Raw genomic sequence first — 21666 nt, 5'->3', positions numbered from 1 at the left:
AACCCGGTCACATTGTCTATTCAACTATTTATAATGATCACATAAGGTGTAACTATTAGTATTCCTTTTCTAGAAACTCCCCCCCTCCTGAAACCTATTGTGAGGTTTTGCAGTGCAGTGCACATTAAAATTTTCCACATTTTCTGAAAGAATGTTGTTTTCTGTCCTTTAGAGAGTTAAAATAAAATGTATAGTTCAGAGAATTACTGTGCAGTTGGTCTTTTTAAAGTTTCTATTCCAAAACTATTATCTAGAATATAAATGTCGACTCTACCACAATACTGCAGGGCCACAACTAACATAAAAGAATTACAGTATTAGTGGAATAATTTACTAAAGGCACAGCCACATATTATGAAAACAAGGGGTTGCCACTGAAAACAGCATCATCACCACCACTGCCATAATCATTCTTAATCACCACCATTGATTTCTTAATCAGCTTCTAAACTACGTCTCAATGTGATTTACACATAAGACAATTAAAAACAGTTAAAAACACATAAAAAGCAAATGCATGTAAAACAAGACTAAAACCCTAACAAGTCGAAACTTGTGCTAAAGACCCATTTATCCAGCCAGAAAAGCCTGTCAGAACAGAAGTTTCCACTTGTTTCTGGAAAGTGCAGATAATGGAAAGCTGTTGTATCTCAACATGAATGCTATTCCACAGAACAAGGGAAGCACACAAAGTCCTGCTCTGAAAAGCATGGGTGATCCTTGGAACTTGCAGGAGGAACTTTCCTGCACTCCACATCAATATACTGGGTTCAACATCCTTTTTGAGGTGCGGCAATAGAACTGCACATAATATTTTTTGGAATGTACAATGTGATCACAAATTCACATGCTGAAATGGACTGACTGAAACTGCTTTTGAAATGTCACCATGTTTCAAAAGCAGCTTACAGTGTGAGTTAAGAAGATGCTGCTCAGGAAACTCAACTCACAAGCCCTGTGTGGCATACAAAGTAAATTCCAAAATTCTACGTTAACGTTGCCAGCATTTTGTCATAACCACTAAACTTATAATTTCTATTGACATCAGTTGTAGTTGCAAGAAGTTACAAGGCCTTACATATGTATACATGTAGATTTATGGTTGGGTAAAACAAAAGAAAACACTATAAACTATTGGACGTAGGCTTAGGATATGATACTATTTTTTAGTAGCTTGCATAAAATTGAATGCAACCAAAAATACATATACAGCCTTGGAAAGTAAGGACCCTTGTTATTTTCTTTTTTGGAAGAATAACAATCCAATACATGTCATTCAATACCAAAACAATAAATGTCTTTAACATTAAATTGCATTATTGAAAACACTTGCAAATGCATGAATTCTTGCATTTTAAATGTGAAGAAATAAATACTTCACTAAGGAATGAAAGAAAAAATAAAGCACATTTAAATAATTTTATTACATTCTTAAGTTGCCAATTCATCTGTGAGTAGTTTCTTTGCAGATGAAAAGAAATCAAAATATAGGACAGATGTTTGAGAAACCACATTTAAGGTTCCTCACACACTAGCATTTTTCAAATGATATTGGCTCATCTATTAAATAAGGTGTATTTTGCTTGATTTTTTAGAAAAGGAAACATCAGGAAATATTTAAAGGCCAATTGCTGCCAATTAACTTTGATCAGCAAAAGTTGTATTTGAATCTTTTGGATTCTTTTGCCTGTCTGGAATAACATACATTTATAAATTCTAACAAAACAACAATGTGATGATTAATGCCTGTTGGCAGCCCTGCCACAAGCTTGTTTAATGGCTGGATTTTAAATAAACAGCTGTCTTTATTATGATGGGAGCAAAACTTGACTGTTTTAATATATTCTTTTCTTTTTATGATAATAACAACAGAAATTGCCTTTCCCATTGTAAGATTAAACAGACAAGCACTTTACTGGAAGTCTATGCAGAAAGTTCCAAAGAGATGGATACAAAAGTAACAGCATCGATGACTGAAATGGCTTCCCATTTTTCTTTTTCTTTTTCCAGTTCATGTAATAGTTCTACTGCTGAGATCCTTCTGATCACAGAGGTCCCTGCTAGTTCTCTGGTCACATTTCATTACTCACATGGAAAGGTCTATTGACAAGCTGAAAACAACCACCACAATCAACTACAAATGTCTATGAATTGGTCTTCACACAAGACTTGCATGACTAGTGAAAAGAAGTGGAACAAGCTCTGTGTACTATGTAGGCCTGGGCAATATATCAATATATCGCCCAGGACTGGTACATGGGGGCAGACTGCAATGACAGCTTCATTCAGCGGTATATCACTGGTGAAACCGTCACTGCTCTTGAATTCCTCTGCCTCCAGTACCCAGCGGGGCAGAGGGAGAAACTAACTAGCTGGGAGATGGAGGCAGAGGGACTCAAGCGGCAGCAGTTTCACCAGCAATATACGGCAATGTTGAAGACCCAACATCACCCAGCCCTAGTCCTATGCAGAAACACCGTTTTAATAAGCAGCTGAGTCTACCAATCATTCAACATTAATGATTTTCCTTGGGTTAAAAGACAGACTTCCTCCCAGTGGGTTGCAGTTGAGAAAGAGACATACACCTAGTGATCATTAAGAAGGCAGCAAGGTTTAATATTCAATTGTCTGCATAAACAATTATGTTCTGATGTTTGAACTTGCGTACTTTGATCAAAATTATAATAACTGAATAAGATATAGCCATCAACACTCCAAACAACGTTTTCAGCTACTAAATGTGGAAGTGTAACAAATTACAACTGATATTTTGTGTGAGCAAATATATTCATGCAGCCCTTGTGCAGCATATTTCCAGATTATCCAACATACTGTTTTCAAGATGTTGCAGGCCTACAGCTCCTATCACCCCTGACCACTGGCTACGCTGGTTCGAGTTGATGTGAATTGGAGTACCCCTGCCATATTCAAGCAAATAAGCATTTCTGAGAGGTCAAAACAACCCTCACTCCTATGTTGATGGCTGGTGTGTGTAGGGCTAGGATGGCACATAGGTGTCACCAAGGGTAGGGCTCTGCTGCATTGGGGAGGCTCCAGCTGCATCCAGGTGAGTGGAAAGCTACAGCCAATAATTCTACTGCCATCACTAGCAAGTGGAAAGCCCAGAGATTGGATTTTTCATGGGTAGCGAACCACCAGGTCAGGAGCAGACCTCAAACTGTCCAGATCCCCTGAAGGGTCTGATCTTTGGGCCTGTCAGCTACACCAGCTTGGAGTGAAAAGTGAGGAGGAACCCTCCTCATTTTCTGCCAAGGCTGGTATGAAGCAGAAGTGACATTGTGGATCCAGTGTTATTTTCCTCCCTTGCGCCAGCTATGATTTCCCTCTACAAGCCTATAAAAAGAAACTAATAGTAAATTTTGTCTTGATAGAACTATAATTACTTACTTCTAAATCATTAAAGAATAGATGTGTGTCTGCCAAGTTGAAAATCATCTCCTCCATCCTCAGTCCCAAGGAAACAGAAGTAGGGGGGTCCTCAAAGAAAAAAATAACAATTATAGTCGGTAATGTATAGAAAGGAAGCCTAGAATTCTACAGTTCTCTGCCACCCAAACCAGTCTGTTATGAGCCCAGATTCTGCATTTATTTATTTAGGTTATTTATACATTGAAGCCAGATGTGTTCAGAGGGAGGGAAGGGCTTCTTTGATCCAGCTTCCTACTCCCATTCCCCCTCCTCCTGTTCCTCCAGAGTCTGCCATCCTAGGTCTGAGCCCAAAGGTGCTCCAATGAAGTACTGTTGTTGCTGCAGTAGTTAGGATGTGGGATATTGTGGACTAGAGAGGTTTGGGCTACATGGTGTGGAGGGGTATGAAGTGATTTGCTAAAAAGGTGGGCCAGGAAAGACCCTATACATGATGGGTTTTTTGGGGGGGTGGAGGTCACTGAAGTCTAATTGAATAGAAATACGAAGCTTCCTTATACTTTGGCAAACCTTTGTTTCATAGGTCCTCAGGAGAGTTTCCTCAGCTCTGCTACATGAGCTCAATTCTGGAAAAACACTAGGAACTGAACCAGAACCTTCCACATATATTCTGAAATAGATCTATGGACTCCTCCCGAAATACTACACAATAGATTTAAGGACTCTAATAAAATACTAATCATTCAGCTATAGCCCACCCATATGGAGAAGAAATCTATAGGGGTTTTTTTTATTCATGTACAACCCACTTTAATTGCTCTACAGACATTACCATAACAAGTTACTTCTTACTGATCTAATAAAATCAGAATGTGCTCAGCATTGTGGTTTGCAAATACAATACAGATGTGTGTGTTTAATATACATTATTAATCTATGAATTGCAACAGGGCCCTAGTATATACATAGGGCATGCAATTTAACAAAATTATTTTTCAAGGTCATGAACATGAAAACATAATTTTGAAAGAATGGGTTATAAATTTTTAAAAAGCTAATAAATAAACTGGATTGGGATAGATATCTCCCACATTAATCAATCATTCGTCTGGCAATAACTTCCCAGAGTGCTTCAACATAAATGCTTTAAATTCATTAAAACAACAAAATACAACTATTTTGTACTTAATGTTCTGATGTGTTTAGGTAATTTTGCTACTCTGAATATATTCATAAAGAAAAATGAGGTTTGAAATCTCTAAACCTAACATGGCTGACCATCCAAGTGGGGGCAAAGAACAATGCTAAGAACAGGACAAAATTTATAAACATAATTTATTTATAATATATGTATGTGTATGTGTAGGTATCTATATCTATTCTATATCTCAAAGGAAAGGGTCATAGATCAGAGCTAGAGCATATGCTTTGAATGAAAAAGCTTCAGGGTCTGAAAAGACTTGAGTATGAATTCCTGGAGACCTACTGCTAGCCAGTGTAGACAATGTGGAGGAAGATGGATCAATGAACTGACTCAGTATTAAGCATGTTTCTATATTATATAATATAAATTCCAGTCTGGTTTCTCGTTCCAATTTTAACTACTATTTCGAGGACTACATTTCTTTGATTAGCTTATACCCTTTTCTCCTGCATCAAAGAGCAGAATCCTATGATTATGAATAACCTCACTTTCCTACCTAGAGTCTCTGGAACAGCAATATTGCAAAATGCTTTTTTTTTTTTTTTTGACACTACCAAGAATCTATAGAAATAAATTTATCACTGCTCTCCTAGATTCTTTCTGTTCCCAAACCAAACTGCACTGACTCAAGCAATCTACAGGATAAAGATTTTTTAAAAAAGAAAAAAATCCCTGTGCTTGAAATCCCTGTGTACACTGAACACAAGTACAATGGTGTATAGCGTTGGTGTAATCAAATACTACAACCCAAGTCCTCTTTTGCTATTCAGAACCATTAATTTCCAAATAATTACTGGGAACTGAAAGTTAAGGAAAACTACCATCCATTGTAAGTTTATTAGGATTTGTAGTTCAATGTGAATGTCTAATAAGGTATAAAGGTGCAAATCTCAGGTGAATGTTCAGTTTAAAAGGGGAAATACCAGCGTGATAGACCACATATTCTTTTCTTGAACATGGAAGTCAGGGTACAAAAACTATCAGTATGTGATTTTAAAATGTTCACTCCCTTTGTTCTGTGGGTAAGAAGTAGTTGAAAAACAGGAAAGTTCACTTATTGTACGTGTCTTGGCTTATTTTCCAGTTAAGCTGGAAAGCCACAATTGAAGACTTCTGTGAAAGAGGGTTTTTGTTTTCCCTCCCTTCTTCACAGAACATTAAAGCACACATAAGGATCTCTTAGAATTAAATCAGGTAGGCTTCCCCGCCCCCTAGAGAAAATAACTTTTCTGATCAGGATTGCAAAAATTCAAATACCATTAAGGTGGTTCAGACATAATGTTAAACCATTATTTGGAGGTACATGAATGAGTTGTCAAGGAGCCTTGGGTTAGCACTCTTCCTCCTTTTCTACCCTTGCACATGGCAATTCCCTACCTCCTTTCATCTGAACTAGCTAACTATGGTTTTTGTTGTCCCGCAAATCAGGATTTAACACTAGGATCTGGCAGTGAAATGGGAAAAGTGGAGAGTGGACAAACCAAAATTGCTCATTCATATAGTATCAAACCATGGTTTGATGTTACACCTGAACCATTTAATGTTACAACTTTTCTTAGCGTCTTTCATGTTATGCAGCAATTGATTTTTAAAAATACTTTCAAATAATCATTCATGAAGCACTTGGCATTGACCACTTTGTGGTGCATGCCAGCTGTTAACGCTGCAAGAGCTGATTTGATTAGAGACACAAATCTGCAGAAGGCATCTCTCTTTGTAAACATTTGAAGAATATATCCAGCACTTTCACACTTTCTTTTTTAGCACAGCTGTTGGTCATTTTTTTGAATGAAATCTAAACATCTTTATTTAAGATAGTACTTATATTGCAGAGAATTTGCTTTTGCCCTGCGCTCAAATGACAGTATTTTGTTAATGAGAAAATGCACACACATCCCCTCCAGCCACATCTATTGCCATCATGATTGGTGTGAGAAATGTGAAATGTGAATCTCATGAGCACCCCATGGCTAGCATCCACAACATCAGTGTAATTTTTTTTGTTATGAAACACATCAGTTTGTCAGATATATTTGTTATAACGCTATCTTTTTTTTTAAGTGAGCTATTTAGATCCATCTTAAAAGGTCTAAAAATATAATGCATCAAACCTGGACTTCACTTCCACCCACTACTATGGCAGAATTACTGAAGAAGATAAAATGGTAATTTTGATCAGTGCCAAAATTACTATCTCTCCCCCCTTGACTTGTCACTGTAACTTCGTTGCTTTGCTTCTTTTCTTCCTCTCATTGAAACAGAGCTGTAACAGCAATAAAGGGACCCCTGACCACTAGGTCCAGTCATGACCGACTCTGGGGTTGCGGCGCTCATCTCGCTTTATTGGCCGAGGGAGCCGACGTACAGCTTCCGGGTCATGTGGCCAGCATGACTAAGCTGCTTCTGGCGAACCAGAGCAGCGCATGAAAAGGCAGTTTACCTTCCCACCGGAGCGGTACCTATTTATCTAATTGCACTTTGACATGTTTTCGAACTGCTAGGTTGGCAGGAGCAGGGACCGAGCAACGGGAGCTCACCCCGTCACAGGGATCGCACCTGATTTAAATGTGATGCTGGGTATATAAATGCAAATCACTCATGCAAGGTTACATGTGGCCAGCCTCTTATTTAAATCAAATGCCCCTTTGTACATGTGCAGTATTAATACACTTGCACAGTGTACACCTGGGGAGCCCTGTTCACTAATGCTGCATTCACTGATGTCTGTAACCCTAGAATTACTTTTAAAATGTACACCCGATTTTGGGCAAACTGTACAATGCACATTCATGACACTTCTGAGCAAAAAGTTGTTGTCCTGAATTGGCCAATTCCTTTTTGCTCTGAGCTGCATTCTAATGAGCACATGAGGTTTTGTTTGCTGTTGCTTCTTTCATTCGGGGATGAATCAAATTTCACTCTAACACACTAAAGTTGCTTATAGTATGAGAAACTCATGCAGCACAGCAATCTTAACCCTGGCCAGGGAGCAACAAGGTGGAGTAGAGGACTGACTGCCAAATCCCAAAACTTGCTGCATCGAACCAGCCAGGGCATTGAAGTGCCCCCCAGCTCCTGCCCCCAGTTTTTCATTATATAACTGGAATAGCAGAGAAGATCTAGGATAAAGCCCTTTTGGGGATCCCAAGCTGCCAGCATCCCACCTTATTTTGGAGAGTTCCACTGATAGGAAAACCACCAAATATGGCAGCTACAGTAGAGCCTCTCCAACTGGTGGCAAATAGAGGCCACCAAAGAGAAGACTCACAATATCCTAATCACCAGCACCCCAGACATCAACATCAAGGGAGAGCAGGATTGCACTGTTGGCAATACAATATACAAAAAACATACACCACCCTTTTGATGAGAAAGAAAAAAACTCCTCCAGCAAACACTGAAAAGCTTGATTGTGCTCTTAAACATTAATCTAGCCTTTGTAAAAACAGCACTTCATACTAAGAACAAGAGAAGCAGAGATTACATTGACTAATATTTTAAGGGTAGCGTGCAGTGCTTTATCACATCATCATTCTGAAGCATGTCAGAGATATACATATGAGCCCATTTATTTAAAAGCAGGATAGCTTTGACATACACACATCAAAAGTTATTTATTCAATTCTCTATAGATTAAAGTGCTTGATCTATCTTAAAGTATTGGAGGCAATTTCAGTGCCTTTTTTTCAATTAAAATATTTTTTTACACTGAGTCATACAGTGCAAGCACTCTTTTTTTTGGACATCTGCCATAGCAAACTCCCTTTCATAATCTTATACATAGTTCTTTGCTTTCACTCAACGTAAGTAATAGGGACAACACATTCATTTCTTTACTAGTATAGTATATATATTATCAATTTAATTGGGGTGGGAAAGACTTCCTCACATCCCAAAGTCCAGTAGTGGAATTATGGGGCAGTAATGCTATTCAAGGGAAGAAGTTTTAGAATATTAGGAGAGGGTGATAGTTGGGCCTAGCATTGTGGGAGCAGCTGCAGCACTACTCGTTCCGGTGCATTGGGATACTGTGAAAAGTCCTAGACTGTGTGGGAGGAAGCCATGCTGCAGCTGTTCCCATACCAGTATCAATCCTTTGAGAACAGGAGAAGCACTATAGTTCAGTGCTAGAGGCTCTGTTTCGAAGCAGAAGGTCTCAGGTTCAGTCCATGGCATCTCCATGTAGGAATGAGTCCTGCCTGAAACCCCAGAGAGCCACATCCAGTCAGTTTGGATGATACTGAGCTAGGCAGACCACTGGTTTGACTCAGTATAAGGCAGCTTCATAGGTTGAAAATTGGACTAATGTAATGGGAAGAGCCATAGAATATGATCTTCCTGCATGATATGAGACTTCTTATGTCATAGGGCCCTTGCAATCAGGTCATTTATGTGGTTAATCCAAATAAATGTGGTTAACCCACACTTTCTAGTGCAAATAGTCCATCATTTTTCCAACTGCAGAAAGGCCAATTAAAAAGGTGATGGGAAAGAAATTAAACTGGAAATTGCAGGATAGCAACCAAGTGCTGATGATGTCTTATAACCTCTGTGTGAACGTAATAGCATGAATGTTCAGCTGGGAAACTCCCAGAGACAGTAATAAGAATCTTAAGGGTAACTCTGCAAATTAAGGCCAAAAGCCTAACTAGTCCAGCATGGTGTTTCTGACAGTGACCAAACAGATACCTATGGGAAGCAATCAAGAAGGATATGAGTGCAATAGGCATCTTCTGCTGTTGTTTCCCAGTGGCTGATACTAAAATCATGCAAATATTGGTTGGTTTGTTCGTTAATAGAATGTAATTATTTAATTCCTCACTTCTAATTTATAAACATTGTCAAATAACTCTATAGGATAAAACCTTAACCACACTGGTTGGGAAATAAGTAGTGGGACTTACTCCTGAGGAAACAAGCATGGGATTACACTGATAATTAGATCAAAGCAATGTATGATCTGACAATCTTGTATACTACTAATTTTGTTTTTGTGCCACCAGCACTGAAAACCTGGATGGGTACCATTAGACAGTTCTCCTACTTTACTTTTTACTTCACTACCACACCATACTATAGATTCTTTCTGCACAAAGACATATAGACATTGACTGTCATGGTACTTACTCTCCCATATCTGTTAGCATAGGATCCTGTAAGCAAGGAATGGAAAATGATGATTGTTTCATCCAAATCCCAAATGAATACTCTCTGTAAAAAGATAACCAAATCAATGGGTCCCTCTGTAAAGTTGATAATTAAAATAGGAAAAAAAGCTTTGATCAATGGATGTACACGTGAACAAACTATTCTGAATGTTGTACCATAACAAAGCTATTTTAGAGAAACCCATACATTTCAGAGCAACATCAATAAGTAATATAACACCTCCACATTAATGACATACTTTTCTACTAAGAATTAACATTTGGAGGTGACTGGTTTCCTATTCCTGCATTAGATTTAGGTAGGTGCCCTTCCAGCAGGAAGCAGTAGAAGTGTTGCAGTAATGCCCTGGGTAGCTATTACCTCTCAGCAAGCAGAGGACACAATCTAGGGGCAAGTAATTTTGAAGGGGGTAGAAACTCCCTTGTGAGAAAGGTCAAAATATAAGACTTAGTAGGAGTGGAATGGTTTATAGCTGGAGTTTATAATTTTGCTTTGCTTTTGAGGATTTTCATGTGCTGGAATTTGGTTTTATACATCTAATAGCCTAGTATGCTGTAACTCGCCCCAATGCTTCTGAAGAGTATGAGAGATAAATAAATAAAATAGCTACTTCATATACAATACCTCTAGGTCGGAGTCAGGCGGTGGTGAAGGATTATTATTCCTTCTGCCTCGACCACGTGATTTGCCATCTGAGCTGCGACGCAACCTTTCTGCATCAGAATCTTTGATGGGTGTTGCTGGGCTGTGGATTGTACTGTACTCTGCTTCAGAAGAAAAAAATTGCTTATATTTTAGTTTAGTTGTAGTTCTTTGATTTTGTTTCTCTTTAAGTATGATGCACTGAAATGGCCACACAAAGTTTTGGTGTACTTTTGTAATAGATTACCATATGTATTTATGTTACCAGTGGTACACTAATTCCTGGAAGTCAGAATTCTTCCTAACCCAAATATATACAACAATGAAGTCAACTGAAAATTCTCCTTTCCAATACTTGGAGGGGTTATTTCTTAAAAAACAAAACATCCTCCAGCTTCCAAGAATTCATAGAACATAAGCCAACCAAAGTTAACCTAAAAGCTCACTGATTCCTGTAAACTTTGTTCTTTGCTCTCTCACATTCTTTGCTCTTGAAATCAGTTTAAAGATAGTTTAGAATTAGTTTAAAACTATGTCTTCTGTGGAGAACTTTCAGCTTAAATTTTGGAGTGTGGAGGAAGTAGGGCACCAACATCTCTGATAAATATTATGGGGCAAAGAGGGTCAAATGGGGTGGGATAAAACTCACTGCTGGAGCTTCTCCCATTGACTATCATCCAATGGCCACCATCCTCCCTAAGCCCTCTGGATTGATGCTTAGTGATGACTGGAACATCTGGGGATTATTATAGCTAAATATGGACTTGCAACTTGCAGTCAAGCTTTTCAGTGCAATCCAACTCAGAAGTCCCACTGCGTTCAGTGGCGTCTACTCTAAGTAAATGTACGCAGGGTTGCAGCTGGACTAAGCAAGCGTAGTGAAGTTCTTTAACATCCTTTTTTTGGCTGTGCCTGTTGCAGGTTGGTCCAATTAAGATGCCCTAAAGCCAGAAGTTCTTTGGGGGATCTGCAGAGCTGTGGATACCCCTGAAATGTCCCATTTCAGGACTTCCCACCAGCTACCATGGATGGTAGTTTCAGACCCACCTGGGCAACACTTCGGGTTCTTGCTGCAGTGGAGCCACCACCAGCAGCAGTGCCACCAGAGAAGCTATGGTGTGCCATGCTTACCCCACCTACCAGTCATGAACACTGGGATAGTCATGATAGCAAATATTAGCTAAAGTTTGAGTAATGAGCTCAACATCTGAAAAGACTATAACACATCTTGTAATCTGTGTTTTTACTTTTTAATGCTGGTGTTTATAAATTATTTGAGGTGGTAACTATGGGAAAACCTGTATTTAAAAACTCACTGCTGTCCACTTTCCCCTTGCTGAGCCAGCCTTTTCTTAATAAGTGCCACCATACATTCAGAACTCTTCTAAAAATACATTTCAAGTACCAAATTGTGGCCTATAGGTACAATCAAATCTATGCATTTACCTGCTGTAGGATCTGCAACTGCTTGACTTGTGATGCCAGATGGTGGTTCTTGAAGCTGGTAAGTCGCATTGGAAGAAGGGGTTGTTGGACTGGTGTTGCTACTTGTCATATAATGCGAAGGATATGGAGAACTGTTATAATACTGTGCGTATTGACCTTGGCCAAAGCTGGGGTAAGAAGGATACTCCTACCAGAGTTGAGAAAAAAGCTGTATTAGAGATTTTCCCATCAACATGCTGCTTACTTTGGTGTGCGTTCTAAAGTGGAAGTGGAAACAGATGCCTCAATTTCTCTGCCATCTTGAATTTTGCAGAGTAGGAAATCACAAACATTATTTATTTTGCATAAATAGGAAATTGAATTTTAGAAAAACTATATCAGAATTGGGTCTAAATATCATCCTGATATTTTTTTAAGGCAATAAAGAGGGGCTGTTATAAGTAACATTAAGGTAATACTCAAAATTCTAAAGAACTTCAAGGTTTTACGTAGAATTACAGATATGAGTTGTATTATCCTTCTCAAAACACACTTTTGGCACCCTGTCATTTAATAATTTTCATATAGTTACCTGTTGCGAACTGTTAAATCCCGTAGAATTTGTAAGTGAATTGTTTCCAGCATATATTCCAGATGATGTAGTGAAACTGCTTCCTGAAACAGAACAAAAAAAGGAAGAAAGTTTATATGAATAGTCAATACAATGTCTCTAAAAAGAACAACACAACAAATCAACAGTGACAAAACAGAATTTTTCATATGCTGGTACAATAAGTAATCTACTGTGTCATAGGCAAGACTATACTGTGAATGAATGAATGATAAATCATTACTTCCAGGGTTCTAGATTGAAAGCTAAAAAGTTATTCAAATGGAATGTATTAAGAGTAGAATCAGAAGTCAAAATCACTTTGCTCTTATGTTATACCTAACATAATAGAATGAAGCAAAGCTTGATCAGTAGAATCAATGGCACAGTTTTCACTATGTGTCACTTTCAGTGAAGTGCCACTTCAAACTACAGGTGGAAGGTTCCTATGCTAAGAATGGTTCCTCATATAAAAGACTCCCTCCACTATTGAAAATAGTGAAAACTAACATGCTGATTTTCTATGTGAAGAGAAAAAGCAACAAGAGTGTCTGGTGGCACTTGAAAACTAACATTTATTATGGCATAAGCTTTCATAGACTAGAGTCTACTTCACAAGAAGGCTAAGGTGTTACAGATACACATACACGTGTGTGTGTGTGTGTGTGTGTGTGTGTGTGTAATTCATTTCACATTGTGGTCTCTATTTGAAGTTATTTTGTTCAAGGGAGGTGACCATCTATTTTTCCTGGCTTATCAATTTCCAGGGTGTCTGAGATCATGTTTTGTGACTGGCCTTTATTAATGACATAATTATCACCTCCTGTACATTCTATATTTCATCCCCCCCCCACCTGTTTACTACACCCCCTCCCAAACTATGTGTATCCGGATAACACGTCAAGCACTGATTAAGTAAACTCTAGTCCATGTCGTAATAAATAGGTTAATATTATCTAATTTTACTGAAACAGACGAACACAGCTACTCCTTGGAAATATGTGGAGGAATTTTTTATTTGGATAAGCATTCAAATATGAGATCTCCCCCTACTGTCTTAAATAGTAATCCAGAGCAATATCTGCTTATGTAGTTATTCTGCTTATGTACCCTTGTAAGTTTCAAATCAGTACAAAACTACATAGATATTGTGGTCCTAAAAAAATTACTTGGAAACTCCACTGATTTATTTGTTTATAAATAAATATTATTAAAATATGTCTCAATGTCACATTGTGTTGTTGTTGGTTTTTTTTTTGGGGGGGGGGGGGAATGACACATATCCTGGAAGATACTGGGAACTCCAAACTTCTATTGCTGGTAACAAGACTTATACTTTGTAGTCCTTAAAAATGAAACTTTTTATTATTGCTATAATGTTTTCTTCCATGCTATAGAAACACAAAAGAAGTTTTCACCACAATCTATGAACCTTATGGGCTTCTCAATAATGGCACAGATAATTATAGTTCATTAAGTGTTCTTTATACAGCCTTGGGCAGCAGTTTTCTCTTTCCTTGAGAAGTTATGGTTGCCCCTGACACTACGAGAATTATTATATGACATTTCAAGTAGAAAGGCCATAGCCTAAATGTGCCTGGACACTGCAATACTCTCTCAACCTTAGCTGTCCAAAATGGACAGATGGGCACTCTTGCTTTAATGCCTTTATCTACAAAGCTGAATTTCTAAAAGGGCAGCAACCTCCTTTTAGGCCCAAAAGCAAATGTGAACATATGGACACTTAATAGTGAAAGTGTATGGAGGGGGGGAGAGGGAATGGGGAATACAAAAAGCTGCAATTTCCAGGAGGCACTGAAGTAGCAAAGCACCCTCATAATCTGCCTTTTTCATTTATCCCAAACAAACAATATTTATTACGGCCATAGGCCCATACAGATAAAAACAACACATAAATAACAGCTTGTGCACGTGGGGGAAAAAAAAAAAAAAAAACAGCCGCTAAAACACCACAATAACAATAAAATACTATAAAATAGAATGGCATACTACGCCTTAGTTAGCTTGTAGTGCTCCTTGGCGTCGCTTTTGGGTAAGGACAGCGACCAGGAACCTTGCCACATTCAGGGTCGTATGAGTATCCTTATCCTGCAAGATTTGGGCAAGGTGGAATTTTGGTGGGGTACCCTCTAGTTTCTGTATGATTGATCCCAACAAATTTGCCCGTGGCACATTGAACAGGGGGCAAGTAAACATGATGTGCTGGAGCGACTCCGGCGTCTCCTTATCACATTCGCACGTGGTGGGGGCTTGGCCCTTTGAGAATCTATGTCTCAGGACGTTGGAGGGAAAAACGTTGAACCTCGCTTTGGTGAAGGCCAGTCTATGGGCAACAGTCGAAAGGGAGGAGAGGTATGATGGAACGCAGTAAGTTAAAGTGATACCAATGTTCTGGGGCGAACAAACACCTCCCCCCAGCATATAATTTCATTTATCATGATTACAGAATAGCTAAGAACTAAGGTACCAAAAGGAGAACCAATGAGAGGAACAATGGTCCAAAGATATCTGAGAGAATGACGTTAGGATATGCTTGCAACTGTATCTAAGACACACACACAAGCTGGAGAGTGGTAGAGGGATCCTTCAGATTCCAGCCACTTCCTAGGACAGAGATATCTTTTGGTAGGACTTTTTTGTAGCTGGCACCTCTCAGGTGGGCACCATTGCCATTATAATAGAACAGGGGAGGCATTTATGGTGAGTTTTGGCACCTCTTTTTCTAGAAAAATAGCACTGCCTTTTGAGTAGCACCTTAAAGACCAACCAAGTTAGTTCTTGGTATGAGCTTTTGTGTGCATGCACACTTCTTCAGATACCTTTCGTGCATGCACACGAAAGCTCATACCAAGAACTAACTTAGTTGGTCTTTAAGGTGCTACTGGAAGGAATTTTTTTATTTTGTTTTGACTATGGCAGACCAACACGGCTACCTATCTGTAACTGCCTTTTGACTCTTCCATAGGATTGTAATTAAAAGGATTTTGTAAAAAGTGACCCTCACTTTTAAAAGTCTAAAAAGGAAATCTAAACTACACAGTATATTAGAAATGTTCCTTCTTTAATTTTGTAAACGCCATATAATGGGATCCATATTTCTGGAGCTGCCTTAGATGAAGTATGAGATTTACCGCATAAATAACTTACATGGTAATCCTTTAGATAAAATAGTCTACATTAACTAGTGTTCTCTCTAAATGCCTTAGAGAAAACAATAAAAAGTTATTTATACTCATGCTCATGAGCCATCCAGTTATACAAACACTTACTATGGATACCTCAAGACATCAGGTTGGATCCTGACAACCATAAGCAGAAACAAACTTGCAGAAGGGGACTTTACAAACTTCCTCCCAGTGACCCCCTCCACCCTGCCCGAAAAAGCTGGTCCTTGTGGTTGGGGACCCTCCAGAACAGAACAGGATGAGCAAATGAAAATTAACAGAAAGAGAGAATTAATGAATAGTGGGCTCACAGAAGGTGTCAATTCACCCCTTCCAAAGCAGTCCTCTCATGTTCAATCTCACCCTGTTCTGAATGATCCTGCAACCCTCAGGACAGATTGCTTTTGAGCGGGGAGTGCAGAAGACTGCAGTGGGGAAAATCCCCTTCTGTGAGCTTTCTTCTGCTTGCAGTTCTCAGGATCCAACCCACTGCCTTTGGAGAAATCAGGACTAGTTGTATATGAAAAAACAGACACACATTAACATTTTAGTAGAACAAAGAGATATTTCAGTAGCAGGAATAAGGGGTTTCAACTCCCAATTTTTCAAATACTTGCTTTTAGTAAAAGCATTCACCTTTATATTAATACGGAAAATAAAAATAAATATCAGTGCCTAAGCATTTAGGACATTATTTCGGGACAGTGATTAAAATAATTGTCGAATGTTGCTCATCAAAGATTCTTGTTGGCTACTGTTTCCTCTGGAACTATGAAGAGGTCTAATAGATATCCATATCCCTACTCCAAAGTAAACATGAGTGGGATCATGCTGACCAAGTAACCACCTTATGCAACATTTCTTAAGAATAAACATTTTATTGTTTGTGATTAATTGGATATGTACATAGAAGTACTCCTATATAGAATCAATTAATGTATAAATTTCACAGAAATGCAAGAAAAATATCTAACATCTAAAATAACACTTAAGCGGCAATCCTGTGTCTACTTACTTGGGGGTAAGCCCAACTGAACTTATTGGGACTTATGGCTGAGTAAACATGCTTAGGATTGTAAACTTGCCTTTCTTGCATATTGGCAGAAAGTTCACAAGAGCCAATGAAAACTGTTATTGCACCTAGGCCAGCATATTACAACAAACATCTCTTTCATCTTATGCCATTACTGACTCCTATGGAGAGCAAGTAGGGTCTCACAGACCATAACAAATGTGAAACAGGTTTCTGAAAACTGCTATGTAGACCACCCAAGGACATCAGCTTAGGAGTACTTAAAACATTCTTTAAAGTTTGCCACATTTTAATAAGGTATGTCATGCCACAAAAGCACAGTGCTATTGTATCAGATGATATGCAGATCATCAAAAAAGAGTGAGTGCCACCATCTAACCCAATGAACTATAAAATTATACAAAAATCATTTTGCACCTTTACAAATTAAAACTACATTTTATAAACAGGTAATTGTGCTGAAACAATTGGCTCATGAGTAATGCTAGGACCACAACACTGTGTATGTAAGAATTTCAGAACACTTTTGACAAAATACCCCACCAAAGACTCCTGAGTAAGCTTAGCAGTCATGGGATAAGAACAGAAATCTTGTTGTTTGTTAAAAACAGCAACTGGTTAAAAACAGGAAGCAGACAGTAAGAATAAATGGGAAGTTCTTTCAGTGTTTTTGTTGGCATCCGTCTGTCTTGAGATAAAATGGAGGGCACCTCTGGGGGTGAAGTCAAACTGCTGTGTTATAAGCACCAAAGTGACCTCCCCAGGATGCAAACCTGAGCAGTGTGTATGGATATCCTGACAAAACCTCTCTCTTGGCCTTGCTGATGAGGTCCAAAGGAAAGCAGAGCAATACATTTGGCACAAGCATGGCTGCAGGAGCTGCCAGAAAGAGGTGTACAAGGCGCCATCCAACTGTCTCAGGGACTCCTGTTAGGGTTTACTCCTTGGCCTTTTCTTCTCCCGAAGGTATCCCGCAAGGCAGTGGAGGTTTTGGTACAGAGTTCTCCTTCTCCTAGATGGGCTACGTTCCCAGGTTGGTGAGCCCCATCTGCCCCTCACTTCCTTCTACGGCACATGCAGAAACCACCTTCATAACTTTTGGACTCACTTTTGGTCTTTTCTGCTCAACCCATTGGAGCCATATGCAGGGGAAGTCCCTAACTTACTGAGGGTTTGACACCCATTAATTTTTTTAGGACAACAAAATTGTAACATTAAAAAACAAATTAAAAACAGAATATACATTACAGGATCCAGAGCTAGCTTTCCATACTTAAGACCAAGGCTGCATGCCAGCAGCAGGCGGAGCTAAAGCCAAGGATGGGCAAAGCCAGAGCAAAAGTGTTTTGCATTAACTTACCCACAATAAAGAAAGCTATTTAAGTTTTCACCATCACAACCTCAGTTTAGAATTATCAATCCTATACAGAAGTGAAACCCACTGTAACATTTCAGATTGTACGGATTGTACAGATAAGAAAGAAGAAAATGCCATTTTCAAACTATTTTACTATAGCTACCAACATATGCAACTTCCCTATAGTCCTCAACTTATACTAATTAGGAGAAGATAAGGCACATCTTTGAACCCTTTGAACCTCTGTGAAAATCGCTCTTTGGTGATTTGTGAAAACTCAGCAGGATGCAAAAGTGCTTGTGCACTTAGAATACGAAAAATGTAGGATGCAAGAATCACAGCCCTGACTCTGCTGCTTTTGCTCTCAGCAATGTTGCTGCTAACCATATTTGAATTGTTATATGATAAGGCCACTATTCCAAAAGAAGAAGAAGACGAAATTAAGCAATATTTAAAAATGAGGCTGAAGCAGCTGCCAGATCCTACAAACGAAGATATGACAGACATAATTCCAATTTAAAAATAATAATAATAATCAGTTGAAAGAAATCTTATTCTTTCTGTTGAAAACTTGGTGGTAATGTGTCTTAATCCAGACCTTATGTCAGATCATCACCTCTGCCATTCTAAGTTTGCTGTCAGTTCTAAAGGTAAATGTTTCCTTTGCTTACTGGCTAAGGACTAGATCAGTACATCCTAAAAGCTATTCTGCATCAATGAAGTCTGATACAGTTAAGACATTAAGGCTTCTCTGCTTCCTAACATCTGTTCTAAGGTTTCCAAGGGATTCAACATGCATAGCTCCCACTGACCCAGTCTAAAATTAGAGATCATGTTTCTGGTTAGTTTTGAATCCTTTTCTCTATTCCTAAGGAGAACTGGATTCCATAAGTACCAACACAAAGAAATATACAATATATTAGGCATTATGTATAATATCAAGTAAACATTCAAATTACTTTGGGGAACAAACCACAACTGATAGCATCTAATACTTATAGAACTTCCAAATTATACTGCCAACATTACCTAAATAATTCTGACAAGTTAACTTGTAGGGAATGTCATCTTAAATTTACAGACAAAGAAAACACACCTAAGGGATGAAATTATGTCAGTTTATATTTGTATTCTTGACACAATTTTTCACACTGCTCTGTTTTCTATCACAGTAGAGAACTATGCTGCAAGAAATGGAATTTTACAATAAAGGTCATTGTAATGTTGGAATCACATAATAAAATAGCCATGTTTAAAATGTTTATGTTGATGAGCCCTTTAAAACTTAGGTTTGAATTAAAAATGCTAATTTATCATCAACAATGCAAAAATTGCATTTAAAATCTATCTAGTTTTGCACATAATATACACTGCTATCATCTTCATTTGGCTATCTGCATTTTCAATTATTATTTAGAAAAACCCCACAAAACCAAAACAACATGTGAAAAGCAAACAAATTCTAATTACTTTATACAGACCTTGCATCTGGTAACTGTATGGAGCCTGTCCTGGCTGGGGAGTGCTAAAACTTGCACCATAGCTCAGAAAGCCTGTCTGTCCAGGTGACTGTGTTTGAGATAATCCGCCTTCTGTCTTGATGCCTGCCCACAATGCACCTAAATCAGTTAGTGATAGCAAAGCTAGTTGTTCATATTTTAACAGAGGGCATTAAATAAAATCACACAAGTATTCATGTAAGTATGCAAAAGGACACCAACCCATAATCTAATTAAGCTGCACTATCTGAACTGATGCAACCTTTCTAATTTAAATTCTTGTTTAATTTAAATCTTGCATGAGCATACTGTAGATTCACCTATTTAGCAATCGTTACATTATCAGTATGAAGGAACAGTGACAGTTTTAGCTTAAAATTGTGAAATTATAGATGTTTAAAGCACATTTGATACTATTATACATTTTTTGTTTTCTGCTCATTCAGAAAGACATTAGACAACTCGTTTTATTAATATAAGTACTTCTTTCTTCTATAACTTTTCACATGCAAGAGCTTAATAATTAAAGAGGGTCTGAATATCAATAGGGAATTTCATATTTATGAAGTCCAGGATGTGAGTTAAAACTTTCTTAGTACCAAAGTTGACAAGTTTTACAGTGCAATCCTGTACATGAATTCAAGGTAACTGGGCAACTGCATATACAGAATTTCCAACACCTGGGTCCCAACGCTTTAGTTGGTTTAGTTACCAGGGGCCAACACATACAGTAAGCACCTTTTACAACTCAATAGTTTTAAGATTTTTCCTAGACATTTTCAAACAGGGGTTTGAAAATTATCTCTTTTTGAATTATTGCTTGGGCCTATAGGCACATATCCATTATTAACTGCAAAAGGAATATAGCCTTTTTGCCATGTAAACAATACAGATCCCACACCTTTGACATGTCTCTTCAGACTGGAGTAACATTATATAGTCTTTTTTATTTCTTTTCTTATTGAATTTCATCAAAATTCAAACATCTACAACCCTGCAAATGTTTTCATTAAATAAATGCAATCCAGAAAATTAGAATGTATTTAGCCTGATAAACAGATAGAGACAAAAATAACATTTTGCAGCCTGCCATATGCATTGGCACCTCACTGTCTGGTTTGCATCCACACCATAATAGGCCATTATTTTATGTTGTGTTGGAAAAGGGTATTGCCTGCAGCCCAGTTGTACAGGTAAGCTTTAACTGCTGCAGAGAATCAGTGACATTCGGCAATGCAACCGAAGCTCAGCCCTGGGTTTCTGAAGTGAGGCAAGATGCATGCAGGTGGTGTCAGGAACACCAACAAATCTGTTGGAGCTAATCTGGTGATTTGGCATACAAAATAAAATCACCATGTGGATTATGCACTTGCAATTTTAGATATGACAAAGCTGCATGTAGACCATGTATTGGTGTGTAAGCTGCTTCTCATTTATAAAAACCCTCAATTATTTTTCCACTGCAAATCATCCACTCTCAAGGGTGCATTGAAAAGGAGAAGCAAGTGTCATGATAACATTGTAAGCAGCTGGGGAGTAAAATTTCATTCCCCACGTGGCAGCTATATTGTGAAAAAGCAATCCTAACTCTTTTAAACCTCTTCTCTGCATTAAGAGGGAAAACTCATGAATGGTATGATGGTAGTGATGAGAATTATGCTGATGCATGAATATATGTATGTTAATATGTGTATTTAACCTAATTCAAATAAATAATAAACTTCCAAGAGCATGTCTGATAAAGAAGCAGTAACCGAAAACCATCCTGCAATGGGGAAAATCTGCATTTTAAAGTCTTTTTAACAGTTTTTCTGCAGCATTAGAGCCAAGAAAGTCTTAGCAACCAGCTGTCGGTGGCAATCATCTCCACCAGCCAAGCTCACTCTGTTACAAACATTATTTCTCCATTCTCTCATTGTACAATATAATAAAAAGCCTTTGCCAGAGTGTTCCATAAAATGTTTAGTTACTACAGAGTAAATTAATCAGTGTTCAATCAAAAATTCAGTTCTGATTTGTTATTACAGCTATCTTTGTGATGTATCACACCATATTGAATCGTTATCAAGTATATATAAATATATCAAAAGGAGTTTTTAAAATTTTGTTGTTCAGAAAAAGGGGGGAAAGAAACACAAAAACAGACCAACTGGCA

General features: G+C 38.1%; 1 protein-coding gene across 11 annotated transcripts in view; it reads right to left on the bottom strand.

Moving 5' to 3' along the window:
- The window catches only part of EYA1 (EYA transcriptional coactivator and phosphatase 1), an 83725-nt gene that overhangs the window by 31199 nt on the left and 30860 nt on the right, over positions 1 to 21666 (bottom strand). For 6 of the 11 annotated variants that reach the window (XM_081874291.1, XM_081874281.1, XM_081874286.1 and 3 more), the window contains 6 exons: positions 19494 to 19631; positions 12420 to 12502; positions 11849 to 12035; positions 10385 to 10527; positions 9719 to 9802; positions 3409 to 3498 (listed from right to left, as the gene is read on the bottom strand). In XM_081874291.1, the coding sequence (XP_081730417.1) occupies positions 3409 to 3498; positions 9719 to 9802; positions 10385 to 10527; positions 11849 to 12035; positions 12420 to 12502; positions 19494 to 19631 (725 nt within the window). The remainder of the gene's footprint in view (positions 1 to 3408; positions 3499 to 9718; positions 9803 to 10384; positions 10528 to 11848; positions 12036 to 12419; positions 12503 to 19493; positions 19632 to 21666) is intronic. The other 5 variants (XM_081874284.1, XM_081874282.1, XM_081874285.1 and 2 more) reach the window with 3 other exon arrangements.

Source organism: Podarcis erhardii, assembly GCF_964252035.2.
Source record: "Podarcis erhardii genome assembly, chromosome: 8".
NCBI classification, from domain to species: domain Eukaryota; kingdom Metazoa; phylum Chordata; class Lepidosauria; order Squamata; family Lacertidae; genus Podarcis; species Podarcis erhardii.
The sequence above is the reverse complement of the archived record's forward strand: the minus strand, read 5'-3'. Positions and strand labels throughout refer to the sequence as shown.